The sequence below is a fragment of the Bombina bombina genome, chromosome 2, assembly GCF_027579735.1.
Source record: "Bombina bombina isolate aBomBom1 chromosome 2, aBomBom1.pri, whole genome shotgun sequence".
In the NCBI taxonomy this organism is placed as follows: domain Eukaryota; kingdom Metazoa; phylum Chordata; class Amphibia; order Anura; family Bombinatoridae; genus Bombina; species Bombina bombina.
In genome coordinates this window covers 291,191,572-291,210,265 of record NC_069500.1, presented here as the reverse complement: position 1 = coordinate 291,210,265, position 18,694 = coordinate 291,191,572, and the positions used below count along the sequence as shown (strand labels likewise).

General features: G+C 42.3%; 1 protein-coding gene across 2 annotated transcripts in view; it reads right to left on the bottom strand.

Annotated features, from left to right (window-relative positions):
- The window catches only part of HSD17B4 (hydroxysteroid 17-beta dehydrogenase 4), a 790,821-nt gene that overhangs the window by 107,338 nt on the left and 664,789 nt on the right, over positions 1 to 18,694 (bottom strand). For both annotated transcript variants that reach the window (XM_053701594.1, XM_053701593.1), the window contains exon 23: positions 12,357 to 12,495. In XM_053701594.1, coding sequence (XP_053557569.1) covers positions 12,357 to 12,495 — 139 coding nt within the window. The remainder of the gene's footprint in view (positions 1 to 12,356; positions 12,496 to 18,694) is intronic.

Below are 18,694 nucleotides of genomic sequence, written 5' to 3'. Positions count from 1 at the left end.
TAAAATCAAACATTCAATTTCCAAGCAGTCAGCTGCAGAGAAATTAGATTTGGATGTTCGAATGGACCTTGTACTAGAAGATCCTGTCTCAAAGGTAGCTTCCATGGTGGAGCCGATGACATATTCACCAGGTCTGCATACCAAGTCCTGCGCGGCCACGCAGGAGCTATCAGAATCACAGAGGCCTTCTCCTGATCCTGGCTACAAGCCTGGGAAGGAGAGGGAACGGTGGAAACGCATAAGCTAGGTTGAACGACCAAGGCGCCACTAATGCATCCACTAGAGTGGCCTTGGGATCCCTGGATCTGGACCCGTAGCAAGGAACCTTGAAGTTCTGACGAGACGCCATCAGATCCATGTCTGGAATGCCTCATAATTGAGTCAACTGGGCAAACACCTCCGGGTGGAGTTCCCACTCCCCGGGATAGAAAATCTGACGACTCAGATAATCCGCCTCCCAGTTGTCTACTCCTGGGATGTGGATTGCAGATAGGTGGCAGGAGTGATCCTCCACCCATTTGATGATCTTGGATACCTCTCTCATCGCCAAGGAACTCCTTGTTCCTCCCTGATGGTTGATGTAAGCTACAGTCGTCATGTTATCTGACTGGAATCTTATGTATCCGGCCTTCGCTAGATGAGGCCAAGCCCGGAGAGCATTGAATATCGCTCTCAGTTCCAGGATGTTGATCAGGAGAAGAGACTCTTCCCGAGACCATAAACCCTGAGTTTTCAGGGAATCCCAGACCGCGCCCCAGCCTGATAGACTGGCGTCGGTCGTGACAATGACCAACTTTGGTCTGCAGAAACTCATTCCCTGAGACAGGTGATCCTGTCTACTGGAGCATGCACAGTTGTAATGGTCTTAGATGAATTCGAGCAAAAGGAACTATGTCCATTGCTGCAACCATCAACCCTACTACTTCCATGCACTGAGCTATGGAAGGCTGCAGAATAGAGAGAAGAACTTGACAAGCGTTTAGAAGCTTTGACTTTGACTTCTGTCAGGAAGATCTTCATTTCAAAAGAATCTATTATTGTTCCCAAAAAGGAACTTTTGTCGACGGAGACAGGGAACTCTTTTCTACGTTCACCTTCCACCCGTGAGATCTGAGAAAGGCTAGAACAATGTCTGTATGAGCCTTTGCCTTGGAAAGAGACGACGCTTGAATTAGAATCTCGTCCAGATAAGGTGCCACTGCAATGCCGCTTGGTCTTAGAACAGCTAGAAGGGACCCGAGCACATTCGTGAAAATTCTGGGAGCAGTGGCTAGTCCGAATGGGAGAGCCACAAACTGATAATGTTTGTCCAGAAAGGCGAACCTTAGGAACTGATGATGATCTTTGTGGATAGGAATATGTAGATACGCATCCTTTAAATCCACGGTAGTCATATATTTACCCTCCTGGATTGTAGGTAAAATTGTTCGAATGGTTTCCATTTTGAACGATGGAACTCTGAGAAATTTGTTTAGAATTTTTAAATCCAGAATTGGTCTGAAAGTTCCCTCTTTTTTGGGAACTACAAACAGATTTGAGTAAAAACCCCTGACCTTGTTCCACAGTTGGAACTGGGTGTATCACTCCCATCTTTAACAGGTCTTCTACACAATGTAAGAATGCCTGTCTACTTATTTGGTTTGAAGATAAGTGAGAAATGTGGAACCTTCCCCTTGGGGGTAGTTCCTTGAATTCTAGAAGATAACCCTGAGAGACTATTTCTAGTGTCCAGGGATCCTGAACATCTCTTGCCCAAGCCTGAGCAAAGAGAGAGAGTCTGCACCCTACTAGATCCGGTCCCGGATCGGGGGCTACCCCTTCATGCTGTCTTGGTAGCAGCAGCAGGCTTCTGGCCTGTTTACCCTTATTCCAGCCTTGCATTGGTTTCCAAGCTGGTTTAGTCTGGGAAGCGTTACCCTCTTGTCTAGAGGCTGCCGAGTTAGAAGCCGGTCCGTTCCTGAAATTGCGAAAGGAACGAAAATTGGACTTATTCTTAGCCTTGAAAGGCCTATCCTGTGGGAGGGCATGGCCCTTTCCCCCAGTGATGTCTGAAATAATTTCTTTCAATTCTGGCCCAAAAAGGGTCTTACCTTTGAAAGGGATATTAAGCAATTTTGTCTTGGAAGATACATCCGCCGACCAAGACTTTAGCCAGAGCGCTCTGCGCGCCACAATTGCAAACCCTGAATTTTTTGCCGCTAATCTCGCTAACTGCAAAGCGGCGTCTAAAATAAAGGAATTAGCTAACTTAAGTGCGTGAATTCTGTCCATGACTTCCTCATACGGAGTCTCCCTACTGAGCGACTTTTCCAGTTCCTCGAACCAGAACCACGCCGCTGTAGTGACAGGAATAATGCACGAAATAGGTTGAAGGAGGTAACCTTGCTGTACAAAAATCTTTTTAAGCAAACCCTCCAATTTTTTATCCATAGGATCTTTGAAAGCACAATTGTCCTCAATGGGAATGTCGTGCGTTTGGCTAGTGTAGAAACCGCCCCCTCGACCTTAGGGACTGTTTGCCATATGTCCTTCCTGGGGTCGACCATAGGGAACAATTTCTTAAATATAGGAGGAGGGACAAAAGGTATGCCTGGCTTCTCCCACTCCTTATTCACTATGTCCGCCACCCGTTTAGGTATCGGAAAGGGTGCACCGGGACCTCTAGGAACTTGTCCATCTTGCACAAATTTTCTGGGATGACCAGATTGTCACAATCATCCAGAGTAGATAGCACCTCCTTAAGTAATGCGCGGAGATGCTCTGATTTAAATTTAAATGTCACCACATCAGGTTCTGCCTGCTGAGAAATTCTTCCTGTATCAGAAATTTCTCCATCTGACAAACCCTCCCTCACTGCCACTTCAGAGGGGTGAGATGGTATGACAGAAAAATTATCATCAGGGCCCTCCTGCTCTACAGTGTTTAAAACAGAGCAATCGCGCTTTCTCTGAAATGCTGGCATTTTGGATAAAATATTAGCTATGGAGTTATCCATTACTGCCGTCAATTGTTGCATACTAACAAGCATTGGCGCGTTAGAAGTACTAGGGGTCGCCTGCGCGGGCATAACTGGTATAGACACAAAAGGAGAAGATGTAGAACTATCTCTACTTCCTTCATCTGAGGAATCATCCTGGGCAACCTTACTATTTGTGACAATACTGTCCTTACTGTGTTTGGACGCTATGGCACAATTATCACATATATTTGAAGGGGGAACCACATTGGCTTCCATACATACAGAACATGATCTATCTGAAGGTACAGACATGTTAAACAGGCTTAAACTGGTTAATAAAGTACAAAAACCGTTTTAAAACAAAACCGTTACTGTCTCTTTAAATGTTAAACAGGGCACACTTTATTACTGAATATGTGAAAAACTATGAAGGAATTATCCAATCTTTCACCACAGTGTCTTAATGCATTCAAAGTATTGCACCCCAATTTTCAAGCTGTTAACCCTTAAAATGTGGAAACCGGAGCCGTTTGCAATTTTAACCCCACTACAGTCCCAGCCACAGCCTTTGTTGTGACTTCAACTATCCCAGGGGGGTATTTCAAGCCTTCTAGGAACGTTTTCAGTGGACACCAGACCCTCTCACATGCATCTGCATGCACTGTACTTAAAAGAAACTGCGCAATAATGGCGAGAAAATGAGGCTCTGCCTAATACAGTGAAAGGCCCTTCCTGACTGGGAAGGTGTCTTAACTAGTGCCTGGCGATAAAAAACGTTCCCCAAATAATAAAAGTGTGAAATCCACTTCAAACTTTAAATAAAAACTTAAATAAACAATCGATTTAGCCCTTAAGAGTGTCCACCAGTTAATAGCCCATAATAAGCCCTTTATTCTTTCTAAGTCTAAGAAAATGGCTTACCGATCCCCATGAGGGAAAAATGACAGCCTTCCAGCATTACACAGTCTTGTTAGAAAATGGCTAGTCATACCTTGAGCAGAAAAGTCTGCAAACTGTTCCCCCCAACTGAAGTTCTCTCATCTCAACAGTCCTGTGTGGGAACAGCAATCGATTTTAGTTACTGCTGCTAAAATCATACTCCTCTTTTAAACAGAACTTTTCATCTCTTTCTGTTTCAGAGTAAATAGTACATACCAGCACTATTTTAAAATAACAAACTCTTGATAGAAGAAATAAAAAACTACAACTAACACCACAAACTCCTCACCATCCCCGTGGAGATGCTACTTGTTCAGAGCGGCAAGGAGAATGACTGGGAGGCGGAGCCAGAGGGGGAGCTATATGGACAGCTCTTGCTGTGTGCTCTCCTTGCCTTTCCCTGTAGGGGAGGAGAATATCCCACAAGTAATGGATGACGCTGTGGACCGGACACACCAATGTTGGAGAAATGAATATATCAATAAAGTGAGTCACACTAATTTTTTTGTTTCCCAGTTATCTTTACATTATACTGTAGTCTATTAAGTGTGCAACAACATTATATCTAAGAAAAAACATCTACATACCTTATAGTGAATGTAAATGATGCTAAAGTGCCCAGCTTTTAAAAATTTGATTAAAAACATCAAAATTTACATTTCACTCGTGCTGTGAAAAAAAACTTACCTTTTAATCTTGACAGCAGCTCCAGCTTCCTCCACCCATCACAAAGCCTCTTCCTGGGTCTAAAATGATGAATTCGGCTTCCTCCAATCACGGTATTGAATCAGACACTGATTCCCCCCGTGCGGGGGGGGGGGGGGAGTCGTGATTGGAGGATGACCTATCCATCATTTCTGACATCAGAAATGGCTTGCAATGACCGGAGGAAGCTGGAGCTACTGCCAAGTTTAAAAGGTACGTTTTTTTTCACAACACAAGTGAAATGTAAATTTTGATGAATTAAAGTGCCCCTGTTTTTAATCGAATTTTTAAAAACCGGACACTTTAGCATCAAAATTTACATTTACTTTAATTATAAAATACTGTATTGCTAAAAAATGCTAACCATCATCTAAGCCTTCAGTGAGTCATAATCTCCCTGCTTGTGTGTATATATAGGTGTGTATATATGTTGGAAAAATGGCATTGATAAACTTGCTCGACACAGCAATGTAAAAAGAGCAAAATCTGTGAAGCGCAATAAAAGGAGGTTTGCCTGTATAGGTACAGATATACATGCACAAATTTGTATGGTACTTTATAGTCTCTTCATTGAGTGTACAGATGCTTGTGCAGATATTCAGTATGTAGCATTATGTCAGCATATGTATCAGAATCGCTGGACTAACATGGCTACTCCATTGAACAAAGTAGTAGAAAGAAACATTACAAAACTAGCACTTCTTAAAATAATGAAGGAAAATGCAATTGTTATATCTTTAGACCTGAAAAAGATAGGAAACTTTAGAAAGCTTGTCCTTTTAAAATGCATTGTTTGTCTAATAAAATGTATTAGTCTGGTCATTTTGGCATGTATGACTTACTGTGAAATATGTTTTTCAGTAGTTGGCAATTATGGCAATGACAATGTCAATGTCATTAGTGATACAATTTCAATAAAGCTTGAGTTGAGCTAAAGAAGCAAAAATAGAAATTGCTCATCAAAATAAAGATTATGTATAGCTTTTCAATAAAAAACAGAATTTATGTTTACCTGATAAATTACTTTCTCCAACGGTGTGTCCGGTCCACGGCGTCATCCTTACTTGTGGGATATTCTCTTCCCCAACAGGAAATGGCAAAGAGCCCAGCAAAGCTGGTCACATGATCCCTCCTAGGCTCCGCCTACCCCAGTCATTCGACCGACGTTAAGGAGGAATATTTGCATAGGAGAAACCATATGGTACCGTGGTGACTGTAGTTAAAGAAAATAAATTATCAGACCTGATTAAAAAACCAGGGCGGGCCGTGGACCGGACACACCGTTGGAGAAAGTAATTTATCAGGTAAACATAAATTCTGTTTTCTCCAACATAGGTGTGTCCGGTCCACGGCGTCATCCTTACTTGTGGGAACCAATACCAAAGCTTTAGGACACAGATGAAGGGAGGGAGCAAATCAGGTCACCTAAATGGAAGGCACCACGGCTTGCAAAACCTTTCTCCCAAAAATAGCCTCAGAAGAAGCAAAAGTATCAAACTTGTAAAATTTGGTAAAAGTGTGCAGTGAAGACCAAGTCGCTGCCCTACATATCTGATCAACAGAAGCCTCGTTCTTGAAGGCCCATGTGGAAGCCACAGCCCTAGTGGAATGAGCTGTGATTCTTTCGGGAGGCTGCCGTCCGGCAGTCTCGTAAGCCAATCTGATGATGCTTTTAATCCAAAAAGAGAGAGAGGTAGAAGTTGCTTTTTGACCTCTCCTTTTACCGGAATAAACAACAAACAAGGAAGATGTTTGTCTAAAATCCTTTGTAGCATCTAAATAGAATTTTAGAGCGCGAACAACATCCAAATTGTGCAACAAACGTTCCTTCTTTGAAACTGGTTTCGGACACAGAGAAGGTACGATAATCTCCTGGTTAATGTTTTTGTTAGAAACAACTTTTGGAAGAAAACCAGGTTTAGTACGTAAAACCACCTTATCTGCATGGAACACCAGATAAGGAGGAGAACACTGCAGAGCAGATAATTCTGAAACTCTTCTGGCAGAAGAAATTGCAACTAAAAACAAAACTTTCCAAGATAATAATTTAATATCAACGGAATGCAAGGGTTCAAACGGAACCCCCTGAAGAACTGAAAGAACTAAATTGAGACTCCAAGGAGGAGTCAAAGGTTTGTAAACAGGCTTAATTCTAACCAGAGCCTGAACAAAGGCTTGAACATCTGGCACAGCAGCCAGTTTTTTGTGAAGTAACACCGACAAGGCAGAAATCTGTCCCTTCAGGGAACTTGCAGATAATCCTTTTTCCAATCCTTCTTGAAGGAAGGATAGAATCCTAGGAATCTTAACCTTGTCCCAAGGGAATCCTTTAGATTCACACCAACAGATATATTTTTTCCAAATTTTGTGGTAAATCTTTCTAGTTACAGGCTTTCTAGCCTGAACAAGAGTATCGATAACAGAATCTGAGAACCCTCGCTTCGATAAAATCAAGCGTTCAATCTCCAAGCAGTCAGCTGGAGTGAAACCAGATTCGGATGTTCGAACGGACCCTGAACAAGAAGGTCTCGTCTCAAAGGTAGCTTCCAAGGTGGAGCCGATGACATATTCACCAGATCTGCATACCAAGTCCTGCGTGGCCACGCAGGAGCTATCAAGATCACCGACGCCCTCTCCTGATTGATCCTGGCTACCAGCCTGGGGATGAGAGGAAACGGCGGGAACACATAAGCTAGTTTGAAGGTCCAAGGTGCTACTAGTGCATCCACTAGAGCCGCCTTGGGATCCCTGGATCTGGACCCGTAGCAAGGAACTTTGAAGTTCTGACGAGAGGCCATCAGATCCATGTCTGGAATGCCCCACAGCTGAGTGACTTGGGCAAAGATTTCCGGATGGAGTTCCCACTCCCCCGGATGCAATGTCTGACGACTCAGAAAATCCGCTTCCCAATTTTCCACTCCTGGGATGTGGATAGCAGACAGGTGGCAGGAGTGAGACTCCGCCCATAGAATGATTTTGGTCACTTCTTCCATCGCTAGGGAACTCCTTGTTCCCCCCTGATGGTTGATGTACGCAACAGTTGTCATGCTGTCTGATTGAAACCGTATGAACTTGGCCCTCGCTAGCTGAGGCCAAGCCTTGAGAGCATTGAATATCGCTCTCAGTTCCAGAATATTTATCGGTAGAAGAGATTCTTCCCGAGACCAAAGACCCTGAGCTTTCAGGGATCCCCAGACCGCGCCCCAGCCCATCAGACTGGCGTCGGTCGTGACAATGACCCACTCTGGTCTGCGGAATGTCATCCCTTGTGACAGGTTGTCCAGGGACAGCCACCAACGGAGTGAGTCTCTGGTCCTCTGATTTACTTGTATCTTCGGAGACAAGTCTGTATAGTCCCCATTCCACTGACTGAGCATGCACAGTTGTAATGGTCTTAGATGAATGCGCGCAAAAGGAACTACGTCCATTGCCGCTACCATCAACCCGATCACTTCCATGCACTGAGCTATGGAAGGAAGAGGAACGGAATGAAGTATCCGACAAGAGTCTAGAAGTTTTGTTTTTCTGGCCTCTGTTAGAAAAATCCTCATTTCTAAGGAGTCTATAATTGTTCCCAAGAAGGGAACCCTTGTTGACGGGGATAGAGAACTCTTTTCCACGTTCACTTTCCATCCGTGAGATCTGAGAAAGGCCAGGACGATGTCCGTGTGAGCCTTTGCTTGAGGAAGGGACGACGCTTGAATCAGAATGTCGTCCAAGTAAGGTACTACAGCAATGCCCCTTGGTCTTAGCACAGCTAGAAGGGACCCTAGTACCTTTGTGAAAATCCTTGGAGCAGTGGCTAATCCGAAAGGAAGCGCCACGAACTGGTAATGTTTGTCCAGGAATGCGAACCTTAGGAACCGATGATGTTCCTTGTGGATAGGAATATGTAGATACGCATCCTTTAAATCCACCGTGGTCATGAATTGACCTTCCTGGATGGAAGGAAGAATAGTTCGAATGGTTTCCATCTTGAACGATGGAACCTTGAGAAACTTGTTTAAGATCTTGAGATCTAAGATTGGTCTGAACGTTCCCTCTTTTTTGGGAACTATGAACAGATTGGAGTAGAACCCCATCCCTTGTTCTCTTAATGGAACAGGATGAATCACTCCCATTTTTAACAGGTCTTCTACACAATGTAAGAATGCCTGTCTTTTTATGTGGTCTGAAGACAACTGAGACCTGTGGAACCTCCCCCTTGGGGGAAGTCCCTTGAATTCCAGAAGATAACCTTGGGAGACTATTTCTAGCGCCCAAGGATCCAGAACATCTCTTGCCCAAGCCTGAGCGAAGAGAGAGAGTCTGCCCCCCACCAGATCCGGTCCCGGATCGGGGGCCAACATTTCATGCAGTCTTGGTAGCAGTGGCAGGTTTCTTGGCCTGCTTTCCCTTGTTCCAGCCTTGCATTGGTCTCCAAGCTGGCTTGGCTTGAGAAGTATTACCCTCTTGCTTAGAGGACGTAGCACCTTGGGCTGGTCCGTTTCTACGAAAGGGACGAAAATTAGGTTTATTTTTTGCCTTGAAAGGCCGATCCTGAGGAAGGGCGTGGCCCTTACCCCCAGTGATATCAGAGATAATCTCTTTCAAGTCAGGGCCAAACAGCGTTTTCCCCTTGAAAGGAATGTTAAGTAGCTTGTTCTTGGAAGACGCATCAGCCGACCAAGATTTCAACCAAAGCGCTCTGCGCGCCACAATAGCAAACCCAGAATTCTTAGCCGCTAACCTAGCCAATTGCAAAGTGGCGTCTAGGGTGAAAGAATTAGCCAATTTGAGAGCATTGATTCTGTCCATAATCTCCTCATAAGGAGGAGAATCACTATCGACCGCCTTTATCAGCTCATCGAACCAGAAACATGCGGCTGTAGCGACAGGGACAATGCATGAAATTGGTTGTAGAAGGTAACCCTGCTGAACAAACATCTTTTTAAGCAAACCTTCTAATTTTTTATCCATAGGATCTTTGAAAGCACAACTATCCTCTATGGGTATAGTGGTGCGTTTGTTTAAAGTGGAAACCGCTCCCTCGACCTTGGGGACTGTCTGCCATAAGTCCTTTCTGGGGTCGACCATAGGAAACAATTTTTTAAATATGGGGGGAGGGACGAAAGGAATACCGGGCCTTTCCCATTCTTTATTAACAATGTCCGCCACCCGCTTGGGTATAGGAAAAGCTTCTGGGAGCCCCGGCACCTCTAGGAACTTGTCCATTTTACATAGTTTCTCTGGGATGACCAACTTGTCACAATCATCCAGAGTGGATAATACCTCCTTAAGCAGAATGCGGAGATGTTCCAACTTAAATTTAAATGCAATCACATCAGGTTCAGCCTGTTGAGAAATGTTCCCTGAATCAGTAATTTCTCCCTCAGACAAAACCTCCCTGGCCCCATCAGACTGGGTTAGGGGCCCTTCAGAGATATTAATATCAGCGTCGTCATGCTCTTCAGTATCTAAAACAGAGCAGCCGCGCTTACGCTGACAAGTGTTCATTTTGGCTAAAATGTTTTTGACAGAATTATCCATTACAGCCGTTAATTGTTGCATAGTAAGGAGTATTGGCGCGCTAGATGTACTAGGGGCCTCCTGAGTGGGCAAGACTCGTGTAGACGAAGGAGGGGATGATGCAGTACCATGCTTACTCCCCTCACTTGAGGAATCATCTTGGGCATCATTGTCATTATCACATAAATCACATTTATTTAAATGAATAGGAATTCTGGCTTCCCCACATTCAGAACACAGTCTATCTGGTAGTTCAGACATGTTAAACAGGCATAAACTTGATAACAAAGTACAAAAACGTTTTAAAATAAAACCGTTACTGTCACTTTAAATTTTAAACTGAACACACTTTATTACTGCAATTGCGAAAAAACATGAAGGAATTGTTCAAAATTCACCAAATTTTCACCACAGTGTCTTAAAGCCTTAAAAGTATTGCACACCAAATTTGGAAGCTTTAACCCTTAAAATAACGGAACCGGAGCCGTTTTAAACTTTAACCCCTTAACAGTCCCTGGTATCTGTTTTGCTGAGACCCAACCAAGCCCAAAGGGGAATACGATACCAAATGACGCCTTCAGAAAGTCTTTTCTAAGTATCCGAGCTCCTCTCACATGCGACTGCATGCCATGCCTCTCAAAAACAAGTGCGCCACACCGGCGCGAAAATGAGGCTCTGCTTATGCTTTGGGAAAGCCCCTAAGGAATAAGGTGTCTAATACAGTGCCTGCCGATATTATTATATCAAAATACCCAGATAAAATGATTCCTCAAGGCTAAATATGTGTTAATAATGAATTGATTTAGCCCAGAAAAAGTCTACAGTCTTAATAAGCCCTTGTGAAGCCCTTATTTACGATCGTAATAAACATGGCTTACCGGATCCCATAGGGAAAATGACAGCTTCCAGCATTACATCGTCTTGTTAGAATGTGTCATACCTCAAGCAGCAAGAGACTGCACACTGTTCCCCCAACTGAAGTTAATTGCTCTCAACAGTCCTGTGTGGAACAGCCATGGATTTTAGTTACGGTTGCTAAAATCATTTTCCTCATACAAACAGAAATCTTCATCTCTTTTCTGTTTCTGAGTAAATAGTACATACCAGCACTATTTCAAAATAACAAACTCTTGATTGAATAATAAAAACTACAGTTAAACACTAAAAAACTCTAAGCCATCTCCGTGGAGATGTTGCCTGTACAACGGCAAAGAGAATGACTAGGGTAGGCGGAGCCTAGGAGGGATCATGTGACCAGCTTTGCTGGGCTCTTTGCCATTTCCTGTTGGGGAAGAGAATATCCCACAAGTAAGGATGACGCCGTGGACCGGACACACCTATGTTGGAGAAAAACCCCTTTTAGGCCATTTAGAGTTTTAGCTTCATGAAAACATACTATGGAAAATATTTCTGACAAAGATTTTTATTTCTGTTTACTACTAATAATTTGAATATAGCTATTTCCCTCTGCTTGTCCATAAATTCTTGTGGTATATCTTGCTTGCCATAGTTGTGATGTGGTTAAAGGAATAAAAAAAAAAGAAAAAAGACTAACAATTTTTATTGTGTGCTTCCAATAAGGGTATTATTTTACATTTAGTGTCTTAGTCTGGAATATGGTGTCTTTATTGAGAAAAGGAATCATTTGAATAATCTCAATTTATTTGCATGATAAATCCCATCAGCGGCATTAAAGGCTGAACAGCTGCAATGAATTTGGATAAAAAGCATAATGTTATGCCTTCATTTCTAGAATTGTATTAAACTCAAAAGAAACTCTGCAAATATAAGTATTCTAACAGTCTCCATTTGCAATCTATAATCTAACAATTTCATGAACTCTGCATTTTATTACTTCATATCTAGAAATGTGTGAAGTGGGCACTGTTTACAATTGATACTCTTTAAGGTGGTATTATGAAATTAGCTAAAATAAAAATAGCTGAAAACAGGTCAACGTGAAAGAAAAATGTAACTCCCGCTTATATAAAGGATGCAAATCTATTTTCCTAGCTACCAACATACAACTTTGATCTGAGATTATGATATCTCGCATAAATAACAAATATGCAATCCCTAAACATGTCATTTGCATAGTCTAATAACTAAGAATAACACAAATAAAAACATTATGATATATGATTTATTTTCTACACCCTCTGTTTATTTAATATCTCAAATTAAAAAGAGTAACCTAGTGACAAATAATGACCTTAAAGAATTATATGAAAACAAATAAACTTACTCCATTGTGCAGCTGTATTTCCACCTTTAGTGATATCCCACTGAAAGACTGCGTTTACTTTCTTAACCATTTGTTCTCCTACATCTTTAATACGACGACTGATTTCCTCAAACACAAGTTCACTCTGGAGTCCAGAGTCCTAAGAAAGATTGTAGAGAATGATACAAATACAAATTATATATGTTGCCATTTTTCAATTGAGTACATCTGACCCCTGGTGCAAAATATCGTAACTTTTTTCTCAAACTGCAGAAATAGCAAAATGTATGCTTACCTGATAAATTTCTTTCTTTCCGGATATGGAGAGTCCACAACGTCATTCAATTACTAGTGGGAATATCACTCATGGCCAGTAGCCATGAGTGATACGGGTGGGGTCGTGGACTCTCCATATCAGGAAAGAAAGAAATTTATCAGGTAAGCATACATTTTGTTATCTTTCCTAAGATTTGGAGAGTCCACGACGTCATTTAATTACTAGTGGGAACCAATACCCAAGCTAGAGGACACAGAATGAATAGGGAGGGAGAACAAGACAGGCAGACCTAAACAGAAGGCACCACCGCTTGATGAACCTTTCTCCCAAAAGAGGCCTCAGCCGAGGCAAAAGTATCAAATTTGGAAAAAGTATGCAGAGAGGACCAAGTTGCATCCTTGCAAATCTGTTCCACAGAAGCTTAATTTTTGAAAGCCCAAGAAGAGGAGACAGCCCTTGTGGAATGAGCTGTAATTCTCTCAGGAAGCTGCTGTCCAGCAGTCTCATAAGCAAAACGAATCATACTTCTCAACCAGAGGATAAGAGAAGTTGAAGTAGCCTTCTGACTCTTACACTTTCCTGAGAAACAAACAGGGCAGAAGACTGTTGAAAATCCTTAGTCGCCTGTAGGTAGAATTTTAGAGCATGCACAACATCCAAGTTGTGCAACAGACGTTCTTTATGAGAAGAAGGATTGGGACAGAGAGAAGGAACAACAATTTCCTGATTAATATCTCTATCCTAAACCACTTTAGGAAGAAATCCCAATTTAGTACGAAGAACTGCCTTATTCGCATGAAAGATAAGGTAAAGCGAATCACACTGCAAAGCCAAAGTTCTGAAACCCTCTGAGCAGAATAGATAGCAATAAGAAACAAAACCTTCCAAGATAGCAACTTAATATATGTGGAATGCATTGGCTCAAACAGAGCATACTGCAAAACTTTAAGAACAAGATTAACACAGGTTTAAAACACAGGCCTGATTTTGACCAGGGCCTGAAAAAAGATTGAACATCTGGCACATCCGCCAGACGCTTGTGTAACAAAATAGATAATGCAGAAATCTGACCTTTCAGAGAACTGACTGACAACTCTTTCTCCAGACCTTCCTGGAGAAAAGACAATTCTAGGAAACCTGACAATACTCCAAGAGTAGCCTTTAGATTCACACCAATAAAGGTATTCATGCCATACCTTATGGTAAAATTTTCGAGTAACAGGCTTGCGAGCCTGGATCATGGTCTCAATGACTGACTCAGAAAATCCACGCTTAGACAAAAGAAAGTGTTTAATCTCCAAGCAGTCAGCTTCAGAGAAATGAGATTTGGATGGAGGAATGGACCCTAAGTTAAAAGGTCCTTCCTCAGAGTCAACCTCCAAGGCGGCCGAGATGACATCTTCACTAGGTCTGCATACCAGATCTTGTGAGGCCATGCAGGAGCTATTAGAATTACTAATGCTCTCTCTTGTTTGATACAAGCAATAACTCGTGGAAGGAGCGCAAATGGAGGAAACAAGTATGCTAGACCGAAAACCCAAGGAACCACCAGGGAATCTATTAGAGCGGCCTGAGGATCTCTTGACCTTGAACCATACCTTGGAAGCTTGGCGTTCTGCCGAGGTGCCATTAGATCCAACTCCGGCACCCCCCATTTGAGGGTTAACCTGGAGAACACTTCCAGATGGAGAGCCCACTCCCCAGGATGAAATGTCTGTCTGCTCAGGAAATCTGCTTCCCAGTTGTCCACTCCAGGAATGTGGATGGCAGATAGACAATTGTGAGCTTCCGCCCACTGAATAATCCATGCCACCTCCTTCATGGCTAAGGAACTCCGAGTTCCTCCATGATGGTTGATGTAAGCCACTGAGGTTATGTTGTCTGACTGAAACCTGAAAACCCGGGCTAAAGATAATTGAGGCCAAGCCATCAGAGCATTGTAAATCGCTCTCAACTTCAAGATGTTTATGGGGAGAGCAGACTCATCCCGAGTCCATAGTCCCTGTGCCTTTAACGAGTCCCAGACTGCTCCCCAGCTTAGCAGGCTGGCGTCTGTGGTCACAATCACCCAGGAAGGTTTCCGGAAGCATGTGCCCTGAGACAGATGGTCATAAAAAAAGCCACCATGGGAGATAGTCTCTTGTCAACTGGTCTAGATCTATCCTCTGAGATAGATCCGATTGGTCTCCGTTTCATTGTCTGAGCATGCATAATTGCAGAGCTCTTAAATGGAATCAAGCAAAGGGAATGAGGTCCATGGAAGCAACCATCAGACCAATTACATCCTTACATTGAGCTACTGATGGCCGAACAGTATATTAATGAGAGAGGCAAGAGGAAAGAATCTTGGATTTTCTGACATCTGTCATAAAAATTTTCATAGATAGGGAATCTATTATGGTTCCTAAGAAAACTACCCTTGTAGCTGGAACAAGGGAACTCTTTTCCAGATTCACTTTCCATCCGTGGGAACGTAGAAAAGACAACAAGATCTCTGTATGAGTTTGCTTGTTTAAAATATGGCGCCTGAACCAATATGTAGTCCAGGTATAGCGCTATTGCCATTGCTCGAGACCTGATCACTGCCAAAAGAGCCCCCAGAACCTTTGAGAAAATTCAGGGAGCTGTGGCAAGGCCAAACGGAAGAGCTACAAACTGAAAATTATTGTCTAGAAAAGCGAATCTCATGAATTTGTGATGATCCCTGTGGATGGGAACATGCAGATACACATCCTTCAGGTCTATGGTCGTCATGAACTAACCCTCTTGGACTAAAGGAAGAATGGAACGAATGGTTTCCATTTCGAAGGACGGTACCCTGAGAAACTTGTTGAGACACTTCAGATCTAGAATGGGACAAAAAGTTCCCTCTTTTTTGGGAACAACATACAGATTTGAGTAGAATCCTAGACCCTTTTCCCTTACCGGAACTGGAACCATCACTCCCATGGAGGAAAGGTCCTGAGTGCATTTAAAAAATGCCTCTCTTTTTTATCTGGTTGCTTTGATTGCTTCCCCTTGTTCCAAGAAGACTTGGACTGCTCCTGCTTGGAAGAGGAAGACTTTCTTTTGAAGTTAAGAAAGGAATGAAAATTACTGTGACGTCCTTTAGTTCTGTTCTTCTTGTCTTGTGGTAGAAAATAGCCATTTCCACCCATAATATCAGAAAACATTTCTGCCAGACCAGGCAGAATCAAGGTCTTACCCTTGTAAGGAAGCGCCAGAAGCTTGGACTTCGAGGTAACATCAGCTGACCAAGATTTTAGCCACAAAGCCCTGCGGGCTAAGACAGTGAACCCAGACATCTTGGCTCAGAGTCTAATAACTTGCATGTTAGCATCAGAAATAAAGCAATTGGCTAGTTTGAGAGCCTTAATCCTATCCTGTATCTCCTCCAATAGAGTTTCACCTAAAATAGATTCAGACAAGGTATTGCACCAATAAGATGCAACACTTGCTACTGTGACAATACAAACTGCAGGTTGCCATTGAATACCCTGATGAACATACATTTTTTCAAATAAGCTTACAGCTTCTTGTCCATGGGATCCTTAGAGGAGCAGCTATCCTCTATAGGGATCGTAGTAGAAAGTAGAAATAGCCCCTTCTACTTTAGGCACCGTGCGCCATGAATCTTTAATGGAATCAGCGACAGGAAACAAATTTTTTAAAGACGGGAGGCGGGGAGAAAGGAATCCCAGGCTTCACCCATTCCTGAGAAATAATCTCTTTCACACAGTCTGGAACAGGAAACACCTCCACAGAAGAAGGAACATCATAGTATTTATTAAGATTACTAGATTTTTTAGGGTTGACAACGACAGAAGTATCGGAGTCATCCAGAGTAGCCAATACCTTCTTTAGCAGTACACAAAGGGGTTCAAGCTTAAATCTGAAATTACCTTCTTCAGTCTCAGATAAAGGAATTATACTGTCCGAATCTGAGATTTTATCCTCCTCATCAGACTTATGAGAGAGGGCAAGCTGTGTAGCAATATAGATGGAACATAAACTTTAATATCTGAATCTCTAAGTTTCCCTTTTGCGTTTTCCCTTTATCATAGGAAAAGCAGATAATGCCGCAGATACTGCAGAAGATACCTGAGCATCAATTTCTGCAGACAAATAAACTCTTCCAGGAGGCTGAGAGGAACTGCAGAGCGCTGTATGTGACGCCATAGAGGCGTGGTAAGTTTAAGGAGAAAGCTGTGGCATTGCCTGAACAACCTGAGAGACATTTGGCTCAAAAACAATTACAATTTAAAGTTCTATCTAGACATGAGGTACAAAATTGCACAGGCAATACAATTTGGTTCTATAGACACAGTAAACATTTGTCAATTGGAACAGACTCTTGCTCCATGACTTACAAGAATTTAATACAAATTCTGAAAATTATTAAAATGTATGCTGACACTTAAATTTTGTAGCTTTAGAGATATTGCAGAGCGAATTTGCGCTCAAAATAACCCCCACAACATTTCTACTGTCACTTTAAATATCTGCAGCTTTCAAAAATATTGTAGAGCAATTTTGCGCTCAAAAAACCCCCTTAGTATGGACCTCTACACCTCAGCATGTACTGAGGTGCCTACCTGCCCTTCCGGAAAAACAAGAGTTGTAATCAAACAGATATATCAGGAGAGAACTAGCTCCGTAACTCTAAGAGAGTAAGGGAGGGTCACATGAAAGGTTAAAAATTAAGCTGCGCCACAGCAAAGCGTGCAAATAAAAGCCAAATAGAACTTAGGCCTAGATTTAGAGTTCGGCGGTAGCCGTCAAAACCAGCGTTAGAGGCTCCTAACGCTGGTTTTGGCCGCCCGCTGGTATTTGGAGTCAGTGATTAAAGGGTCTAACGCTCACTTTACAGCCGCGACTTTTCCATACCGCAGATCCCCCTACGCCATTTGCGTAGCCTATCTTTTCAATGGGATCTTCCTAACGCCGGTATTTAGAGTCGTTTCTGCAGTGAGCGTTAGAGCTCTAACGACAAGATTCCAGCCGCCTGAAAATAGCAGGAGTTAAGAGCTTTCTGGCTAACGCCGGTTTATAAAGCTCTTAACTACTGTACCCTAAAGTACACTAACACCCATAAACTACCTATGTACCCCTAAACCGAGCTCCCCCCACATCGCCGCCACTCGATTAAAATTTTTAACCCCTAATCTGCCGACCGCCACCTACGTTATACTTATGTACCCCTAATCTGCTGCCCCTAACACCGCCGCCCCCTGTATTATATCTATTAACCCCTAACTTGCCCCCCACAACGTCGCCGCAAGCTACTTAAAATAATTAACCCCTAATCTTCCGACCGCAAATCGCCGCCACCTACGTTATCCCTATGTACCCCTAATCTGCTACCCCTAACATCGCCGACCCCTATGTTATATTTATTAACCCCTAATCTGCCCCCCTCAACGTCGCCGACACCTACCTACACTTATTAACCCCTAATCTGCCGAGCGGACCTGAGCGCTACTATAATAAAGTTATTAACCCCTAATCCGCCTCACTAACCCTATCATAAATAGTATTAACCCCTAATCTGCCCTCCCTAACATCGCCGACACCTACCTTCAATTATTAACCCCTAATCTGCCGACCGGAGCTCACCGCTATTCTAATAAATGTATTAACCCCTAAAGCTAAGTCTAACCCTAACACTAACACCCCCCTAAGTTAAATATAATTTTTATCTAACGAAATAAATTAACTCTTATTAAATAAATAATTCCTATTTAAAGCTAAATACTTACCTGTAAAATAAATCCTAATATAGCTACAATATAAATTATAATTATATTATAGCTATTTTAGGATTAATATTTATTTTACAGGCAACTTTGTAATTATTTTAACCAGGTACAATAGCTATTAAATAGTTAAGAACTATTTAATAGTTACCTAGTTAAAATAATAACAAATTTACCTGTAAAATAAATCCTAACCTAAGATATAATTAAACCTAACACTACCCTATCAATAAAATAATTAAATAAACTACCTACAATTAACCTAACACTACACTATCAATAAATTAATTAAACACAATTGCTACAAATAAATAAAATTAAATAAA